The following is a 19,100-nucleotide window of genomic DNA, read 5'->3' as shown; positions in this document are numbered from 1 at the left end:
CACTGTCTTTTTCATCTGCCCAAAATGCTCCATACTGGAATTCACATGGATATAGATAGATAGATAGATAGATAGATAGCTTCCTTCAATAGGAGCCGGCCGTCCCGTCCATGTAAACACAGCTCTGACAACAACACAGCCAGCAGGACTCCAGCTTCTCCCTCACTGTAGACAGTCAGGACTCACACACTCACACGGGATTGTCACATGTTGCACATCCTTCCTTTCAGGTTCATACCTGGATCAGTTTTAAATCTGATTGTTTACAGGATCTTTAAGTGTCTGTGTGAAGTGTTTGTATAAATAACCCCAGTCACAATCTGCTGCCATTAAACGACACATTACGTTTAATCTGCACACGAAACATGAGACACCCACCGCAATGCAGCGTAGCCGGACCCGAGCACAACACGTCCCAGCTGAGAGTACCGACAGTACCTGCTGGTGTGTGTGTGTGTGTGTGTGTTGGAGGGTGTGTGTCACAGGCCTGCTGACCCACCTCTCACAGTCTTTCTTTTCAGATTAGGCAAAGCTAGCTGTTTGTAAGAGACCAGCACTCCCAGTTTAACCTTTCACCCTTTACCTCGCAAGACAGCCCCAACCAATCATACACATCCTCATAGAACACACACACACACACACACATGATTGTGCAGACACTTAAGGCAGGAAACACACCTTCGTATTGACACACAAACAGACACCCTGGAACAACAATGGCATGCGCCATGGAAACACACCACAACACTGAGTGTGTACAATTCAATCACACACAGGTCGCACGCAACCAATGGAGAGCACACAGACCCCGCCCCCTTTGACCCTCCTACCACCTATGACAGATGAATGAAGATAATTTGACAGCATCAGAAGTGGGCTGACATTAAGCCCTGTTTGATCCTCCATTTCAATGTAAATACACCAGAGTGAGCAGCTGAAAGACCTTACTCCATCAGTATGAACTCATCCATTCATACACATTCACACACTGATGGTAGAGGCTGCTGCAGAGTAAAGAGTCCATCAGTATGAACTCATCCATTCACACACATTCCCAGAGTAAACCATGAGTATTTATTCATTCATTCATACGCACCACCAACAAAGAGACACATCGGACATGTAGCTGCAGGATTCTGAGAGATGACGACTCTACCCACTGAGCTACAGTCGCCCCAGAGACCCAACGATAATCCATCATGATCCCTGAGCATCATCGAGCTAAAAGTCACAGTGAAGTGAAAAGCTCACGATGATCAACCATCGACCGAAACTGGTTTTGAACACTGGGACAGAGGGACCTGCAGGAAGTGTAGGGACAAAAAGATGAGGAGGTGGGGGGTCCATAGTAGCAGGCTGACCCTGCCAGTGGTCCAGTGGAACCTGCGACAGTTCAGGAGCTCCTATAGAGGGAGAGATGGTCTATAGTGGCATAACTAGGAGCTGGTCCAATCGTCTCCATCTCTCCAGATATCACATGATTCCTTTTCAGAGGTGTAGATCACGAGAGGAAAGATTTGGGAAAGCCATATTATACTTCTGTGATCTCACAGAAGGTTTTCAGTTTTCATGTTTTTTGCATCAAAAGCTAAAAATGATTCAAAGGAATAATCAACAGAAAAGGTGTCGAAAGCTTCCTCCAGCATGAACATGAATGTAAAGTTTGCAGGTCTCCTCTTTAGAAGAAGACACAGAAAAGATCAGTGACGATTCTAGAGTCTGTTCGGGCCTCAGGTAAAAAACAGTTGGGGGGCCCTCCTACCCTCATTGCCAAATGGAGGGGCGTCCAAAACTGCCCTGTAGTGGGCCTTCAAACCTTCTCTGGTCCAAACAAATCCAGAGCATTCAGGAGCAGAATCTAAAGTCAGAAGGAGGACATACTGGCTGCTGCATTGACAATGATTTGGCTGGACGGGTCATTGACAGTGACATAAGACACTGAATGGATGCTCATGAAACAAAATGTTTACTGGATGTAGAGGCTGGGTTTATAGCTTGTTCTGCTGCCCCCTAGTGGCAACAAAATAGGAACAGTGAATTCCTCAGACTCTGAGATGGAGGGATTTGTCCCAAGGCTTAAAGACAAAGACACTGAGCTGACTTGTATCTGTGTTTATGTGTTTCATGCTCAACAGCACCTCTGTCTTTGCTGATTCTAGACTGAATCATTTTCTGTCCCGAGGAGCTGCTCGTCAACAAACCAAGCAGGCAACTGCTTTGGGGCCCCAGGCCAATAAAGGGACCCTAAACCAGGAAAGGAAAATAAAGGGCAAAGAAGAGGAGCTCCCCAAACCGACAGAACAATGATAAGGATAATAGGATGATATGCAGAAAAGAATTTCTCCCTTGTGTACCTCTCCCTCCTGTTGTCATCACTTCCTTAAGCTGAGCGTGCATGAAGGAGGACGGTGGTGGTTGTGAGGACGACAGAGTCTGATAGTGGAAGCTGGACGTCGGGTGGTCGTAGTATCAGATCACCTGACTGAAGGTCGGGGGAGCTCCGTCCACTCGAGCGTCCCTAAAACAGCCCAAAAGAGAAGAGGGCCAAAACATTTATAATGATTCTGTAACCTGTTGCATCAGTCTAAATGTATCGCCTGTCTATTCAAAGGTGGATGAGTATCAATCTGGACACGGACTTGAATAAAATCGGAGTAGTACGAGACGCTCATCGTGCATTTATCTGACCTTCACTGGATCTCATCAAATGATTAGAAATCCCGCAGCAGGCGGTTTCAGTTTGTCTCTGTATCTGATTAAAATGTCCGTGCAGGAAGAGGCTGAGTGACAACAGCCTCACACGAGCATCCTCTTTTACAGCTGACAACTCGGATCAACAGAGATTCAAGAGTGTGTGTTTGCTTTGCACGTGTGTACGCTGACAGATGGAGCAGATCGTGCACATGCAGGATTGAAGGTTCCCAGGAGGGCCGGAGTGAAGAGTGCACATCACACGAGATCAGCGCATCCAAGATAGAACAAAAGCGAGCGAGCCGAGTGGCCTGTTCGTGACTCGTAGTAAAGTTCTTCACAGAGAGCCTCGCTCCGTTCTGTGAGTAACACCTGGCATATCAAAGCAGCAACGGGAGGCGAGTTTCAGAGGAGCAGGGCTGAGTGAGAGACTTCTGCATCACGGACTTTATGGAGATGTGACACTGTGCAGAAAAGATGTATCTTTAGAATAGAGCTGACAGACCATGTGGTAGAATAAGCTCTCTTCCTCTGTGATCAGACATGAAGGAAACCTGCTGTGTTGAAGCTTCTCTGACAACAATGCAGCAGCCAGTATGTCCTACTTCTAACTTTAGATTCTGCTCCTGAATGCTCTGGATCTGATTGGACCAGAGAAGGTAGGCGGGGCTTTGAAGGCCGTTTTGGACGCCCCTGGGTTTGCCAGATATGAGAGCAGTTATCAGGTCAACAGGTGTTGCAGCGATGGAAGCGGGCAGTGGAACTGCTTCAGATAGAAGTGATTGTACCCGAGCTAAAAAGCCTCTGCATGTTTCTAATAAGCTCCAGCAGCAGAAAGCTGCTCAAACTAGGATCAATGTTGGAGATGCTTTTGAAACATGGAGAGAGGTTAGAACGCAGAAAGCTTTACAGACCCATGCAGAGCTGGCTAAACACTGAAGCTACAGTGTCCACCACATGCAGAGCTGGCTAAACACTGAAGCTACAGTGTCCACCACATGCAGAGCTGGCTAAACACTGAAGCTACAGTGTCCACCACATGCAGAGCTGGCTAAACACTGAAGCTACAGTGTCCACCACATGCAGAGCTGGCTAAACACTGAAGCTACAGTGTCTCTACATGCAGAGCTGGCTAAACACTGAAGCTACAGTGTCTCTACATGCAGAGCTGGCTAAACACTGAAGCTACAGTGTCCACCACATGCAGAGCTGGCTAAACACTGAAGCTACAGTGTCCACCACATGCAGAGCTGTGTGAGAGGAGGGGGCGGAGCCAGACAGCTCTATAGAGCTTGGTAGAGTCTATCTATTCTGCTCCTGAATGCAGACAGCTCTCTGTGATGTGCGAACTGCAGTACCCGTTTTAAACACTAGGTGTCAGAGTGACATACTGCTTCTTTAATACATCCTACACGCTACCTCACATTCATTTTTGTCATTGAGCTACAACTAAAGAGCCGAAATGAGCTCGGAAAGCGTCTGTCAAATGAAAGCACAGTGCAGCAGTGCGCTCAGCTTCATTGGTCTGAAAAGAGCTGAAAGGTGGTTCACCATGTTTGAATGTCAGGAGAGAGAGTAAACAGTGTCCTCGCCCTCAGGAGTTAGCATCACAGCGTGCAGAGTGACACTCTTTGCATGGCTTCAACTTCCTGCCATCAGATGCTATTTATAGCTCTTTGAAAAAAAACACAGTGTGGAGGTTATTCTTCCTGCAATAAGATACAACTCTCATTAAGCTTGAGTTAGCAATCTATTAGCTTAGCATAAAGACTAGATAGGGCCTTTTATACAAAGAGCAGTTCAGCGCACTTCACACTGTCAATCATGCTGTTACATCTGCTGCTTTTAGCATCAAATATATCATGAAAACAAAACTCAAAACTGTGTGTATGTTCATCTTAATACACAGGGAGCTTCTTCTCACATTTATTTGACCATTCTCCAGTCCGCTCCCCTCGACTCCTCACCCTCTGGAAACTGTTCACAGCAGCTTCAACTGAAGGCTGTCTTTGTTTATGATGTATGCTGAGCCGTCAACTGAAGCACCAGAATCAGAAGACATTTTAATCCATCTCACCCCGCGTTCCCTCCTCGCCCTCCGCTTGCAGCTCTTGTAAATTCATGATCAAGAGCGCCTTAAAGACAAATCTGTGACCCACCTCTTCTCATAAAGTCGCTTCCTCATTTCTTTTTTTTTTAAACTCTTATTGCCATTTGTTCCTTTTAATCTTTCAGGCAACATCTGTGTTTAAGCTCCTTCTGTGTTCTTACTGCTGAGTGGCTGTGGATCAGTTGGCAGAGTCGTTAGCTCTCAACAGGAAGGTCGAGGGTTCGATTCCCAGCTCCTGTAGCCACATGTCAGATGTGTCCTTGGGGCAAGACTTAACCCCAAGTCAGTCCTGCAGCCTCTACCATCAGTGTGTGAATGTGTGTGAATGGATGAGTTAATACTGATGGACTCTTCACTCTGCAGCCTCTACCACAGTAGAGCTGAGAACGAACGGTTGTTGAACATTTTCACTGTCGATTCTGTCAAGATTATCTTTAATCAATAATCATGTTGCTCCCTTGAGTCTGTGCTGTGCTTCATTTCATCCTCTGTTTAGTACTGAAGAGCAGGTTGAGTAAGAATACAAATCCTAAAGGAAAATAAATGAGACGTAGTCGACGTAACGTCGTGTGCTTAAGCTTGTTACTGTGCACTGGAAGCCTTTGTGTGTTTTTGACCTATTGATACACACACACACAGTATATTGATATATCTGTTTCCATTGATCATCACACTTGTTCCTCTATTTGAAAACGCCACAATTCCTGACAGCCCTGCTTTCTGTCTCTGCTGCTGTAACAGCGCCCCCTGCCTGTTTTATGGATGCGCTACATCAGGCCAGCTGCACAGTCTGGATGCAAAATGTCCTGAAGGTCCTCCTCCTGCTGAGGGATACAAGCAAAGGTCGTGCTTGTCATTTCAATCACGATATGAAAGTCACAAACACACCGTGAACTGATCGTGTGACACGAGAGTCCGCTTCAGGTGCAGGTTTATAAAATGTGTTTACGTCGTCTGACTGTATGGACTGCAGGAGGGCTGTGAATGAAATGATTACATCTGAGGTCTGTCCTGTTACTGGTTTGTCTGGGACACTGAGGCTGAGTCTGACACACACCAGCAGAGTCATTTCTTTTCCTGCTGAGTCACTGGCTTCCTCTCGCTTTAAAAAAAAAGGACCTTTTTGCACCACAGATGGTCAGTTTGGTCAGGATTAAACTAAAGCTCTTTGTCTTCCTCAAACACACACACAGGCTAAATGTAGAGGTGGGCATTCAATGATTGTCTGTGGTGAAAACTCAGCTGTGACGGTGTGTGTTTAATCTGTGAAGTTTGACCAGCTCAGTTTGTTACAGGAACAGGAGGTGGGAGGAGCTAATCTTCATGTGTTTGTGTATCGGCTTTGTGACGCCCTGCAGACCGACTGGACGAGTGACCTGGGGCTGACACGGACATGAGAGTCACATGCTGAACGTAACTGTCTGTGTTATATATGCACTGAGTTGAACTTTAAAGTGTCCTGTTCATATCCGATCCAAATGTATTCATTTACCCAGATCACGTGATGCACAGTCAAACACAATAAAGACACAATAAGCACAGAGCGATGTGAAAACAGCATCTATCTATCTATCTATCTATCTATCTATCTATCTATCTATCTATCTATCTATCTATCTATCTATCTATCTATCTATCTATCTATCTATCTATCTATCTATCTATCTATCTTATAGTGTCAGAATATCGTCATCCGTTGTGAAACGAGCATCAGAGCTGGTGTGGTGATGCAGGTTGACCAGTGGTTGCTGTGTTGCACATGTTTTGGGCTGTTTTCCAAACACGCGGTGTAAACAGGCGCCTCGCGTGCTGCTCGAGAGAGGTGGTGGGTGCTGCAGTCCTGTGGGTGGGTGTGTGTGTGTGTGTGTGTGTGTGTGTGGGGGGGGGGGGGGGGGGGGGGGGGGGGGGGGGGGGGTGGCTGCTCTCTCCTTCGCAGGGGCGTTGTCCCTCTCCAGCACGCCTCCAGCCGGGATCAGCACCAAGGCCAGCGACAGCTCTGCGCAGCACACACACACACACACACACACACACACACACACACGCACGCACGCACGCACGCACACACACACACACACACACACACACACACACACACACACACACACACACACACACACACAGGTCTATATTTGACCTATAGACTAAATAATTTACGCTGCTGACTTTGGACCAGAGTTATTGTTTGCATCTCAGAGGTTTACACATAATATGTTGTTTACCCGGGCTTTACCCACATCAGGTGTACTTTCTAATGTGCTGTTGCTGCTGCAGTGTGTGTGTGTGTGTGTGTGTGTGTAAGACATAACTTGATATTGTTCTCATTTAATTTCGTCTAAATGTTGTGATCTAACAAGTCCAACAGGACAGACGATCATGTTTCTAACTGACTACCATCCATCACTCGTGCTTCCACTTCTCGAGGCTCCAGATGAGACTGATGAATCGGACATATTCAATCAGCCTCATCCTGTATTCCGATATTGCGGAGGTCGGGAGGATGAGACTGCAGCACCGAAACAACACTCCGCACACAACACAACTCTATACATCGATCCCATTAGACATTCTGCTGGGACAGCAGAGAAAGACTGCAATGACAGTACGGACTGGTGTAACATGACACAGTCCTGAGGGAGAACATGTGCGATCCGATTTCACCTGTGATTTCATTATAAAGGTTCTTTATTTGCACATACGAGGAGAACGTGAGAGTATAACTTCATGAAAAGTGGAGTTCAATATGTGCTGGCTGTGAAAGCGCTCAGCCATTTTTCAAAACGTGATTATTCAGGGCTGCTGTGTGTTGATGCTTGAGCTACAAGGCAGGAACGAGGAGCTGCATGAGTGATTTCGTGTCTCCCCAGAGGGCGGAGGCTTTCTGCAAAAGCTTGCAGGTTTCCCCTCATCTTCTGTTGTCCTTGCGTCAAATGATGCGCCTGCTCCTTCACTATATAAGCACCTGTCCTGGCCAGACTTCACTCGCATCTCACTCTCTCTCTCGCTCTCTCTCTCACACACACACACACTCACCCTCACACTCTCCTGAACTCCACGCACTCTCTCTCTCCCGTACAGAGCGCCAGGACCGGATACATCATGAGTTACTCCAGCGACATTTACAGCAGCAGCTCCTATAGGAAGATCTTCGGAGATGCCCCCCGCTCCGGCCGCGTCGCTGTGGGCAGCAGCCCGTCCCGCCTGCACCCTGCGGGATACCGCAGCAGCCACCGCACCTACGGTTCACCCTCCATGATGTCCTCCACCACCTACCGCAGGTCCGCGGCACCCGGCCGCGTCTTCTCCTCCATGCAGGACACGATGGACCTGACCCAGTCCACCCTGACCCAGTCCACCGCGGTCACCAACGAGCTGAAGATCGTCCGCACCAACGAGAAGGAGCAGCTGCAGGGCCTCAACGACCGCTTCGTGTCCTTCATTGAGAAAGTGCACAACTTGGAGCAGCAGAACAAAGTCCTGGAGGCGGAGGTCACGATGCTGCGCCAGCGCAACAACGAGCCCTCGCGCCTGCACGAGCTCTACGAGCAGGAGATCCGCGAGCTGCGGGCACGCGTGGAAGAGCTGACCCACGAGAAGAGCCAGATGCACCTGGACTGCGTGCAGATGAACGACACGCTGGAGGGCGTGAGGGAGAAGCTGGAGGAGGAGACCAGGCTGCGCGAGGAGGCGGAGAACACTCTGAAGGGCTACCGGAAGGACGTGGACGACGCCACCCTCGCGCGCCTGGAGCTGGAGAAGAAAGTTGAGGCGCTGCTGGATGAGATCGCCTTCCTCAGGAAAGTTCACGAAGAGGAGCTTCTGGAGCTGCAGGCGTCTTTGCAGGCCACTCAGGTACTCGTCCCACCGTGTTGTGGTGACCTGTGGGTAGTTTCACAGGTGGCGCTCTGGCCAACCTGTCACATTTACAAAAGGCATCCCGTCACATACCTTCTTATGTCCCCTATCGCTACGTCCTTCAGTATTTTTGTCACGTCCACACATCAAAAGTAACCCTTTGATAAAGTACTGAAGTCTGGCTTAACTTTACTTTGAACCCGTGAGACCGTTCACTGTTCCCCTCCAGAGATCCAGAAAACACGGGGCCATTTAAACTGTTTGTGAAGCTGTACCAGTTATAATTCTTTATAAGTCTTTTCATCAAATAACATTTTGCCCCCTCAGGGTGCATCCTTTGATTTGGCTACAATAAGTATTCTTTCTGTGAGCACGACACGCTCTGTCCTGCTCAGCTGAGAAACTGCGCAGTTGGATAATTAATGGCACTGCAGTTCCGTTTCAGCACCATGCGCTGTCCCTCCTCCTCCTCCGCACATTCACTTTTGGGGGTCTTGAGCGTCCCCGCAGAGTCCCGCGCGCTCCGTCACGCCCCCGTGCCAACTTTAAAGCCGTTAAGGCTGAAAATGCAGGAATGCCTCCGGTCGTCGATTCTGTTTCCTGCAGAGAATCATCACATGACTGTGGGAAATAAGAATGTAAATAATCAAACTAAGTCATCATAGACTAGCAGAGCCCGCCGTTTGAAAACCAAGCTTTTATTTTGGGGGGTAATGTTGGCGTTTTCATACTAAGAGGTAAAGAGAGACGGGATAAGGGGGGAGGAGGGGGGAGAAAGATGCGCAGAAATATCGCATAATCCAGGGGTGTGGTCTTCCCAAAGGGGGGAGGGAGGGGGGGGGGGGGGGGGATGCAACATCTACCCTGTGAGGTGCAACATATTATTTTTGTTGTCGGTGAGACTGTTTGAAGAACAGCTCCACATCGAGGAGCACCTCACAGATGGACAACTTTAAAGTTTAAAATGATCGATAACATCCGCATGTGTACAAATATAGTTCTCTGAGGAAATCAGAGAGACCATCAGACACTTTAAGAACTCGTCTTGATACTGAAGCAGCAAACAGAGAAGGGGAACAACTGCAACTTTTTACGGCAACTTTGGAGCAGAAATCAATGTATTGAATAGGTGGGGTTAAGCCATGCAGAGGGGTGATGGTTGCCGGGTAGATCTCTCCAGCTTTCCTCCTCCTCCTCCTCCTCTCTGGAGGGAATACGGATTGCAATGCAAGCTATTGACAGCACAGCTTTTACCATGCAGCAGAGAAGCCTGAGTCAGCAGTCGATTCATCAGTCCTGCAGGAGTCGACCTCACCAGGACTGCAGCTCAGTGTGTGTCGCCAGCAGAAAGAAAACGAGCGGCACGTGCTGCATTAAAAAAAGATTTGAACAACAACGAGCATTTCAAATAGTTTAAATAGGTTAATACACAACTGTTAAGGAGATTATGTGGTGAAATTTAATAAGTTTATCAAACCTGAGTGTTGCAGCAGCTTCATGTCACACATACAGTCAGCAGGCTCTTTGTATTCTGCACACACAGTCTCTTAAAATCATCATAATGCATGGTGCAATGTCAGTGTGTTCTTTTAAAATATAGAACTATTGATTTCTTAAAGGTTCAATCAGTAAGATGTGTAGATGGTGACGCTCTCTCCCTCTGTGATCATGAAGGAAACCTGCTTTGTTGAAGCTTCTCTGACAACAATGCAGCAGCCAGTATGTCCTCCTTCTAACTTTAGATTCTGCTCCTGAATGCTCTGGATCTGATTGGACCAGAGAAGGTAGGCGGGGCTTTGAAGGCCGTTTTGGACGCCCCTGGGTTTGCCAGATATGAGAGCAGTTATCAGGTCAACAGGTGTTGCAGCGATGGAAGCGGGCAGTGGAACTGCTTCAGATAGAAGTGATTGTACCCGAGCTAAAAAGCCTCTGCATGTTTCTAATAAGCTCCAGCAGCAGAAAGCTGCTCAAACTAGGATCAATGTTGGAGATGAAACATGGAGAGAGGTTAGAACGCAGAAAGCTTTACAGACCCATGCAGAGCTGGCTAAACACTGAAGCTACAGTGTCCACCACATGCAGAGCTGGCTAAACACTGAAGCTACAGTGTCCACCACATGCAGAGCTGGCTAAACACTGAAGCTACAGTGTCCACCACATGCAGAGCTGGCTAAACACTGAAGCTACAGTGTCCACCACATGCAGAGCTGGCTAAACACTGAAGCTACAGTGTCCACCACATGCAGAGCTGGCTAAACACTGAAGCTGAGGGGGCGGAGCCAGACAGCTCTCTGTGATGAGTAGAGTTTAGACTGCAGTACCTGTTTGGGACAGCTGTGGCACAGCGGGTAGAGTCACCGTCTCCCAATTGGAAGGTCAAGGGTTCAATCCCCAGCTGTGTCCGATTTGTCCTTGGGCAGGACGTTTAACTCCCCTCATCCTACCAGCTCAGCAGCGCCTGCGTGGGCTGCTCCCAGTGTAAAAAACTAATTTACCTTTTTTTTTGTAGCAGAGTTAACTTATTTGTCTAAAACAATTCTAATAATCTTTTATGCTAAAACACCTTTCTGTGGCCCCGACCTCTGCTCCATCCAGGTGTCTGTGGAGATGGACATGAGCAAACCGGACCTGACTGCAGCCCTGAAGGACATCCGGGCTCAGTATGAGAACCTGTCAGCCAGGAACCAGGCCCAGGCCGAGGACTGGTACCGCTCCAAGTTCGCCAGCGTGACTGAGGCGGCTGCCCGCAACCAGGACGCCGTCAAGCACTCCAAGGAGGAGCTGAGCGAGTACCGCAGGCAGGTGCAGTCCCGCACCCTGGAGATCGAGTCCCTCAGAGGCCACAACGAGGCTCTGGAGAGGCAGATTGCTGAGATGGAAGATCGCCATAACAACGAGATCGGAGAGATGCAGGTGTGTGAATGTTGCAGGGCAGAGAACATTTGTTTTGTTTGATGATTTAACCAGTTGTACTTATTAAATCAGTTTCATACTCACTCAGTCCCTCTGGGTTTTTTTTTTGTGTGTTTACAGGATACCATTCAGCAGCTGGAGGCCGCTCTCCGCAGCACCAAAGGAGAAATGTCCCGTCATCTCCGTGAATACCAGGACCTGTTGAATGTCAAGATGGCGCTGGACATCGAGATCGCAGCCTACAGGTGGGCCACATGAAACACACGTTTAGCTTCTGTAAAGGTCTCATGTCCAGAATGAAAATGATGTCAGCACCCTCTCCCCCTCGCTCCAGGTGAGTCCTCCTGATTACATCCTGCTGCGCTCTCACGCGCACTTACTGCAGAAGCATTAAGAAGAGGTCGGAGGAGAAACTCCGGGTGAAGTCTGAATGAAACATTTGGCTGTTTACATTCAGACATATAGAAGACAGTAGAAAAAAACCAAACACGTTTTCCGATTCAAAATCTGAATTAAATAAAATGTTGACATATTGTTAATTTTGGCTACAAATCAAATTAATTTGCCATAATCCTAATGGAACGTTTTGCAATGATAATTGTTTTTGATCCAGTAGATGTCGCTCTTGAGCTCCAGCATGAAACTACATCAAAATTCTGTTTTGGATTTTTAAAAAGGTCTTCAGGTTTTAAGATGAACATATCCTCATTTATTCGCTGATTGTGATCAGAGGCTGCTGCCATTACTCTCACAATGAACTCATAAATGAAAAGTAGATTTGTAATCACAGTCCAATCTCTCTTTCTTGGAAACTGATCATTTCTTGCAACAGTATGAAAGCTGATGATTAGCATCCCTGATCATGTGACCTCAGACGCTCTGGGAACACTGGATCCCTCAGGAGAGATACGCTGAGATAATTATAGAAACAAAAGCAGACTGGAGGTGACGCCCTCTGTCTCTCTCTCTCTCTCTCTCTCTCTCTCTCTCTCTCTCTCCCTCTCTCTCTCTCTCCCTCTCTCTCTCTCTCTCTCTCTCTCTCTCTGTGTGCAGGAAGCTGCTGGAAGGTGAGGAGTGTCGCCTCAGCTCTGTGGGCGGAGCCATGGTCCAGTCCGGCTACCCCGGCTTCTCCTACATGTCGTCCCGCAGCTACTCCCTGGGAGCCTACAGGAAGTCCGAAGCCAAGCCAGAGGAGGAGGAAGAAGAGGGCGAGGAAGAGGAGGAAGAGAATGAGGAGGAGGGAGACGAAGGAGATGAGGGAGAAGAGGGGGAGGAGGGAGATGACCAGGAGGAGGGAGACGACCAGGAGGAGGGAGACGACCAGGAGGAAGGAGACGACCAGGAGGAGGAGGAGGAGGAGGAGAAGAAGGTGAAAGAGGAGAAAGAGAAGGACGAGAAGAAGAAGGAGAAGGACGCCCCCGCCGTCAAGACCAGCAAGAGCTAAACAGCTTGTGTCAACGTCATCATCATTATCAGTAACACATCCCTCATCCCATCAATCACCTCTGTGAATCTGATCACACGCTCTCTGTCACACACACACACACACACACACACACACACACACACTCCGGATGCCTCACATCGTCTGTGTTTTTCTGTCTCTGTTGGCTCTGTTACTCAGTCATGATTAGTAAAACAAAGGACGGGGAAGAAGGAAGAATCTAAATCCTCTTCTTCCTCTGCAGAGGTCGTTGAAAGTTCGCATCATGTCACAACGTTGTTTTTTTTCTCCTTCATCTGATATCCAGTAAACGTGCCATTAATGATGACGATGATATCATTCAGAGCAATCAACATGTTGAAGGTAACAATATTATCAGCACACAAACTCAAAGAGAAACGCACAGATCTCAGAGCATGAGTAACAGCCAGTCCAACTTTTACGGTGCTATTTGATTTTTACATATAAAAGTTGGGGAGCATCGCAGGTCAAAGGTCACATCGTAGACTGAACCTCCACCAGCTCATTTAAAAACACTTCTGCTTCTTTGTGAGCTGTAAGGTGAACGCTTTCCACACAGCTCCAATCTCTGACTCCTCCTCTCTCTTACTGTCCCGCTCATCTCATCTCCGCCACGACAAAACGATATGTACCCCCCCCCCCCGTTACCCTCTTTAAGTCACTGCACTGTCACAGCACGGCAATAATGGCTACTTGGAGCTCTGAAACACTGTGTATAGAAACGTGCACAGAGGAAGTGCATCTAAGTGAATGAAACATATAGAGTTTAAATTGCAGCTATATATCCTTTTATTTGTTCTTGGGAATATGAATTTTCCCCCCCTTTGATTGATTCATTTGTCGAGGAAATTTCCGCCATCTCGCAATCTGCTTCCTCCTGCTTCCTCCTCGTTTTTCTTTAATTTAGCTGAATAAAGGAGGCGAGATGAAGGCGAGCGAGGCTGTCGGTGTCAGGCAGCTGACGGTGACACTGACGGCTCTCAGCTCAAACTGTAAGTGGCAGGTGGGGCCATCAGGGGTCATGGCTGTAGTGTACAGAGTCGCACATAAGGGCTATTTTTACCCCCCCCCCCCCCCCCCCCCCCCTCGCTTCGCCTTGATTGGCATCATGTCACTGCTGTGTTTCATTTTCTCGCTCGCCCCTGAGCTTTTCCTCTCGATACGAATGAATCAACCAACGGGCGTGAATGCATGGCCTGACTCTCGGAGCTTGAATCTCTGCTGGATGGGATCGATGTTTTGCTTGTTGTGTGTTCAATTAAAACAAAGAAAAAGAAAAAGAAAAAACTTGCCTTAATCATGACCATGAAAGTTCAAATAAAACATGTTTTCACCTGCATCTCACTTGTTCCTGGGGAGTCTGAGGAGCGCTGACACTTTTCAGACCTCTTCTGTACAACTGTGACTGAATGTAGTGATATTTCCTCTCAAAGCCAAATAAAGACATTTATTAACCAAACGTCCACGCCATGTCTGGGTCATTCATATCAGGAGACGGGGAGTGCAAACCAATATGACCAATCAGTGTGAAACTCTTTTGCAAAGCTTGAGACAAATTTACAGTTTGGTACATTTTTTTTACAATTTATAAAACATAATGACAAAATACCTCTGGGGAATTTGCACTCACAGTTTAGCAAAGTCGGTAAACATGAAGAAAACATATAACAGCAGGGAGACACTCATAACAAAGAAGGGGCCAGTCAGCGTGGAACCATTTTCGATCGCTGAGGGGAGAAAGCGTGCCTCTTCCAGGTCAGGGTTCTGGATCTCCAACCCGACGGCAGAAAAGAAAAGAAAAAGTGCTCCTGTGAGTCAGGGCTCTGTGGTTAAGTTGTCAGGGGTCTGGGATGGGTTTAAGGTCAACATGTGTGTGAAGTGTGTTGTTGTAAATCCACTCTGATCCTGTATTTGATCATGTCTATAAACCCCTCTATTTCAGCCCTGCTCAGAACAGGCTGTTTCTGTGTCTGTAGCTTTAAATATGTAAATGAGCTGTGTCTGACCACGCCCCCTCTCTGGAAGGGCTCGGCTGTACTCGCTGCTTTCTGGCTCCATGTCCTATTGTTTACGGTGAGAAGGCAGACTCAGAGGGCAGAACAAACACCTAGCTGTGGGAGTGTCACCCACCTGGGGGAGGGGCTACTGCCCTTTGTGATGTCATGAAGGGAACATCTCCAAACGGCCTGTTTGAGCACACATTTTCTGAAAAGTGGAGCAGGCAGAAGACGGAGAGGATGGACTTTTCTCATCGTGGGGGGTTTGTAGACAGACTAGAGACTCATGTTAGAGGAATATGGAGAAGAGGATTTTTATAATACGTGACCTTTAAAGGGTTTGAGTCGCTTTTAATTTTGATTTTATCAGAATGTACTTTGTCCTTTTTCCTTTAACATAAAATGTCTTAATCTCTCCTGAGATGTTTTCAACAGTTATTACTTAGAGAACAGTTCTGTAGTACTTAACCTCTCAAAGCTCCTTTAAACATCATGTCCTATTCTCCCACACTTGAGAGGCTGCTATGTTAAAGTGCCCGTCCGCATGTGGACAGCAGGAGCTGGATTCTAACCGCTAACCTCCAGAGATGGCTATCCTGAACCACAATGGGAGGTGTTAAAGCATGCATGAGGAAGAAGGCTTACAACTTTGTTCACTAACTCAACAAGAACAATCAGTAAAACCACTAAACTGCTAAAGCCGAAGTCCAGTGGGAGGAGTTATGAAGACTGCAGAGGTCAGGGCTGAGGGACATAAAAGGATTATAGAGGTGATGGCCAAATCATCACTGGGGAGGAAGCCTGCTGTGGGAGATAGAACCGGTGTTTGAAAGGATCAGAATCCATCAATGTCTGAGCTGGAAAAAAAAAAAAAAAGCAGCGCTGGCCAGTTTAAAGTAAATCAGGCGAAGTTGAACTGCAGGAAGTGATCAATAAGTGAATTTGAACAGAACATTAATACCTGTGCATGACTAATCATCTGTCTGAGGTCCGAGCTGCACAACTCTTCATCTGATTACTGAGGCTCGACTGGCAGAGAATCCCTGATCGAGAAGTCTAGAAAAGTGTAAATCGATGATGTTCATTCCTGTGAAAGTGCACCTGCAGAAGTCAGGGGTCCGGTCTCAGTCACACACGTCTCGCTAACCTACTGCAACAGATACTTGTGTAGCCCGACAAAGTAGTGGGGATGTGGAAAGTCAAACTTTTTCTCCACCCAAGGTCGGGGGTTCGATCCCCAACTCCTGCATCCACCGAGTCGCTCCCACTGCTTTGTTGTTGAGGCATGAATGTGTAGGAATGTGACTGTATCGTCCACACAACCAGCGCCGTCCTCATCCATACACGGCCTGCTCCGACCTCAACGGCGAGGAAGTGGAGACGAGAGGAACACACTGCTTTGTCAGTGTTGGAAGGTGTGTGAATGGGATGAGTTACACAGCTACACAGCAGCAGCCTCTACCATCAGTGTGTGAGTGTGTAGGTGTGACCTGCAGTGTAAAAGAGCTTTGAGTAGTCAGAAGACGAGAAAAGAAATATACAAGCTCAAGTCCATCTACCATAAATATGTGATCCTGTGTGCAGCGGGCGTGTCACTCTCTTAGACTGTGACACTGGGAAGGTTGAAGCCGTAACTGGGGAATGATAGTTGTTTGTTTTTTCAGAGAGCGGCGGCGTGTTCTTACTAATCACAGGACTGACGTGGAAGGATGAGTGGTGGTCTTGATTTAAAATCCAGAGTCCTGCCAGTCTGACATGGAGCCAAGACCGAGTCAGAGACCTTCAAAAAGTGATCTGGAGACCTGCAGAAGTAAGTAATCACATTTCAAGTTTAATAAACACGACGTTTTTAATCTGCTGCTGTTCAAGATGGCGAAGGGTCATTTTTCACCCTGTAAGTCAACACAGGGGTTAAAGGGTTAATGTCTTGCTCGAAGGCTCTTTGTCAACATTCGTCATAGCAAGAGGTGTTCATTTATTCACTTTAACCCAGAGTAATAGATACTGTTGGCTGCAGCCACATGCACGGCCGTCTCTCTCCCTTCAGGCTGCAGTCGATAGCTCATCGTTACTGGGAGGGGCTGAATAATGTCTTCTGGGTGTGAGCCTCATCTCAGCCTCTGCTGTGATCGGCCCGCCTGCACCCAGAGGTGAAGGATGGGGCCGGCCAAGATGGATGGTGGCTGCCAACGCTCGCCCGCCAGCACAGCTGTCACCAGCAAGAACTTCATCACAGCTCAGACTGTTTGCTTCCCTGCTCACGATCTGCACCTGTATATGTGTGTGTGTGTGTGTGTGTGTGTGTGTGTGTGTGTGTGTGTGTGTGTGTGTGTGTGTGTGTGTGTGTGTGTGTGTTGGCTGGGTAATGAGCACAGTGGCTAAACATAATCAGCACTAAAAGACAATCAATAATACGGCTAGAAAAGCAGGAGGAGGATGGCAATGAGACAAATGTTTTTCGAGTGGAGTATCAGGTGAAAGGGGGCAGAGGTGAGTTTCAGGAAGTGAAAAAACAAACCTGATACAACAAAGTTAAAGGTCTGCAAAAGCTTCTCTGAACATGCTTAGAACAGTCAATAAGATGTCTGATCCACCAATCCCTCTGAGTCTGCAGAAAGTGTTGTGTTACTTTGCCTCACCTGCAGGATTCAGCTCCCGTCTTATTCTGATGCTGAGTTACTCACTAATGCTAAAATCTGATTGCTTGATTGTAAATCAATGCAGTTAATGTTTCTTGGAGTATACAGTGTGAGTCTTCCTCGCTCGCTGTGATTGATGCTCTCTCCTTCAGCCGTGACACCTCCAGAGTTATGACTCGGCATTGGACCCCTGTGATAGAGATTCAGGTGGGGAGCGTGTCAGAGGGCAGATTTATTGAAAATTCAAGAGTTCGATCAATCCCACAGCTCCGCAGGCCCGCGGCCCGCTGCTGGCCGGACAGCCGGGTCGTCCTTGGTCGTGCTGCTGCTACTGTGTGCTCATGTCCGTGCATGCTCATGTGCGTGTGTGCTCGTGTCCGTGCATGCTCATGTGTGTGTGTGTGTGTGCGTGCTCGTGCTGAGCTCTGCTGTCAGCACATTCTGTTGTTGTGGAGGTGCATACATAATTGAGCCGCTCGCCTCCTCCTCCTCCTGGGCCCTCCTGAGACCCTTTAAGACAGAAGCAATAAATTCTCCACCTCAGCATTTAACAACCTCTGTTGCTGTTACTGGGAGTCCACTGGCACGTTATTCTGTTTCCTCTCCTAAGTGAGTAAAACACGGACACTGTGGCAAACGACCTCAGACGTGTCCTTGAGTTTAGTTTTCAGAAACTTTGAAGTTTAAGATGAGGATTAGTAACTGAAGTTAGGATCTGTCTTCACAGACAAAGCTGCCTTTATTAAAGACTCGTGTTAGTCTCCAGCTCATCTTCAGTTCAAGAAAATCGCTTTTCATTCATTGTGCCTCTCGGTCATGACTTCCCCCGCTCTCTGTCTCTCTTCCTCCTCCTGTCTCTGTCTGTCTGTGTCTCTCTGTCTCCCTCCCTCTCCTTCTCTGTTACTCCATGTCTATATATAGACTTCTGCATTGCAGATGTCCCAGAGTCCTGCAGTTCTGGAGGAGCAGCTAAGAAGTCCCAGCCAAAATATTAGTCTCCTCCACACACACACACACATACACACACACACCCACACAGATCTGTGGGACACAGACTGTGCAGCTCAGGATGGGACACTTCCAGCACCTCCACCCTGTGTCAGTGAGTGTACAATGTGCAGCAGGGTGCGCAGCGTGGCTCAGAGACGTCCGAGCATCACACTGCAGCAAGGATGAAGTGCCCCCCACAGAGAGAGTCAAAACACTGCAGTCTGTGGGTGGGTGGGTGGGTGTGAAGGTTTTCTTCCTGTCACGCTGATATTTCTGAACCAGTGTGGATTTTTCTAAATTCTTGTTTCACATTCTGCTTTTAAAGGAGCTGCTGAGTCATGGCTGGGTTTTTTTTTTTTCAAGGAGCATTGCATGTTTCATAACTTGAAGGACACTGGACAAAAGGCACCTGAAGAAGAACAACAGCCTTCATGATCATCCAG

At 47.7% G+C, this 19,100-nt stretch overlaps 1 protein-coding gene across 1 annotated transcript; it reads left to right on the top strand.

Annotated features, from left to right (window-relative positions):
- The first annotated feature begins 7,801 nt into the window (after positions 1-7,801).
- Positions 7,802-14,490, top strand: neff1 (neuronal intermediate filament family member 1). Its single transcript, XM_079346976.1, has 4 exons — positions 7,802-8,650; positions 11,249-11,566; positions 11,687-11,811; positions 12,620-14,490. The coding sequence occupies exons 1-4, from the start codon at positions 7,898-7,900 to the stop codon at positions 13,008-13,010; spliced, it is 1,587 nt and encodes a 528-aa protein (XP_079203102.1). The 5' UTR covers positions 7,802-7,897; the 3' UTR covers positions 13,011-14,490.
- Positions 14,491-19,100: the final 4,610 nt, after the last annotated feature.

Source organism: Symphodus melops (genome assembly GCF_947650265.1).
Source record: "Symphodus melops genome assembly, chromosome: 1".
Lineage (NCBI taxonomy): Eukaryota > Metazoa > Chordata > Actinopteri > Labriformes > Labridae > Symphodus > Symphodus melops.
This window is presented reverse-complemented; position numbering and strand designations above follow the sequence as displayed.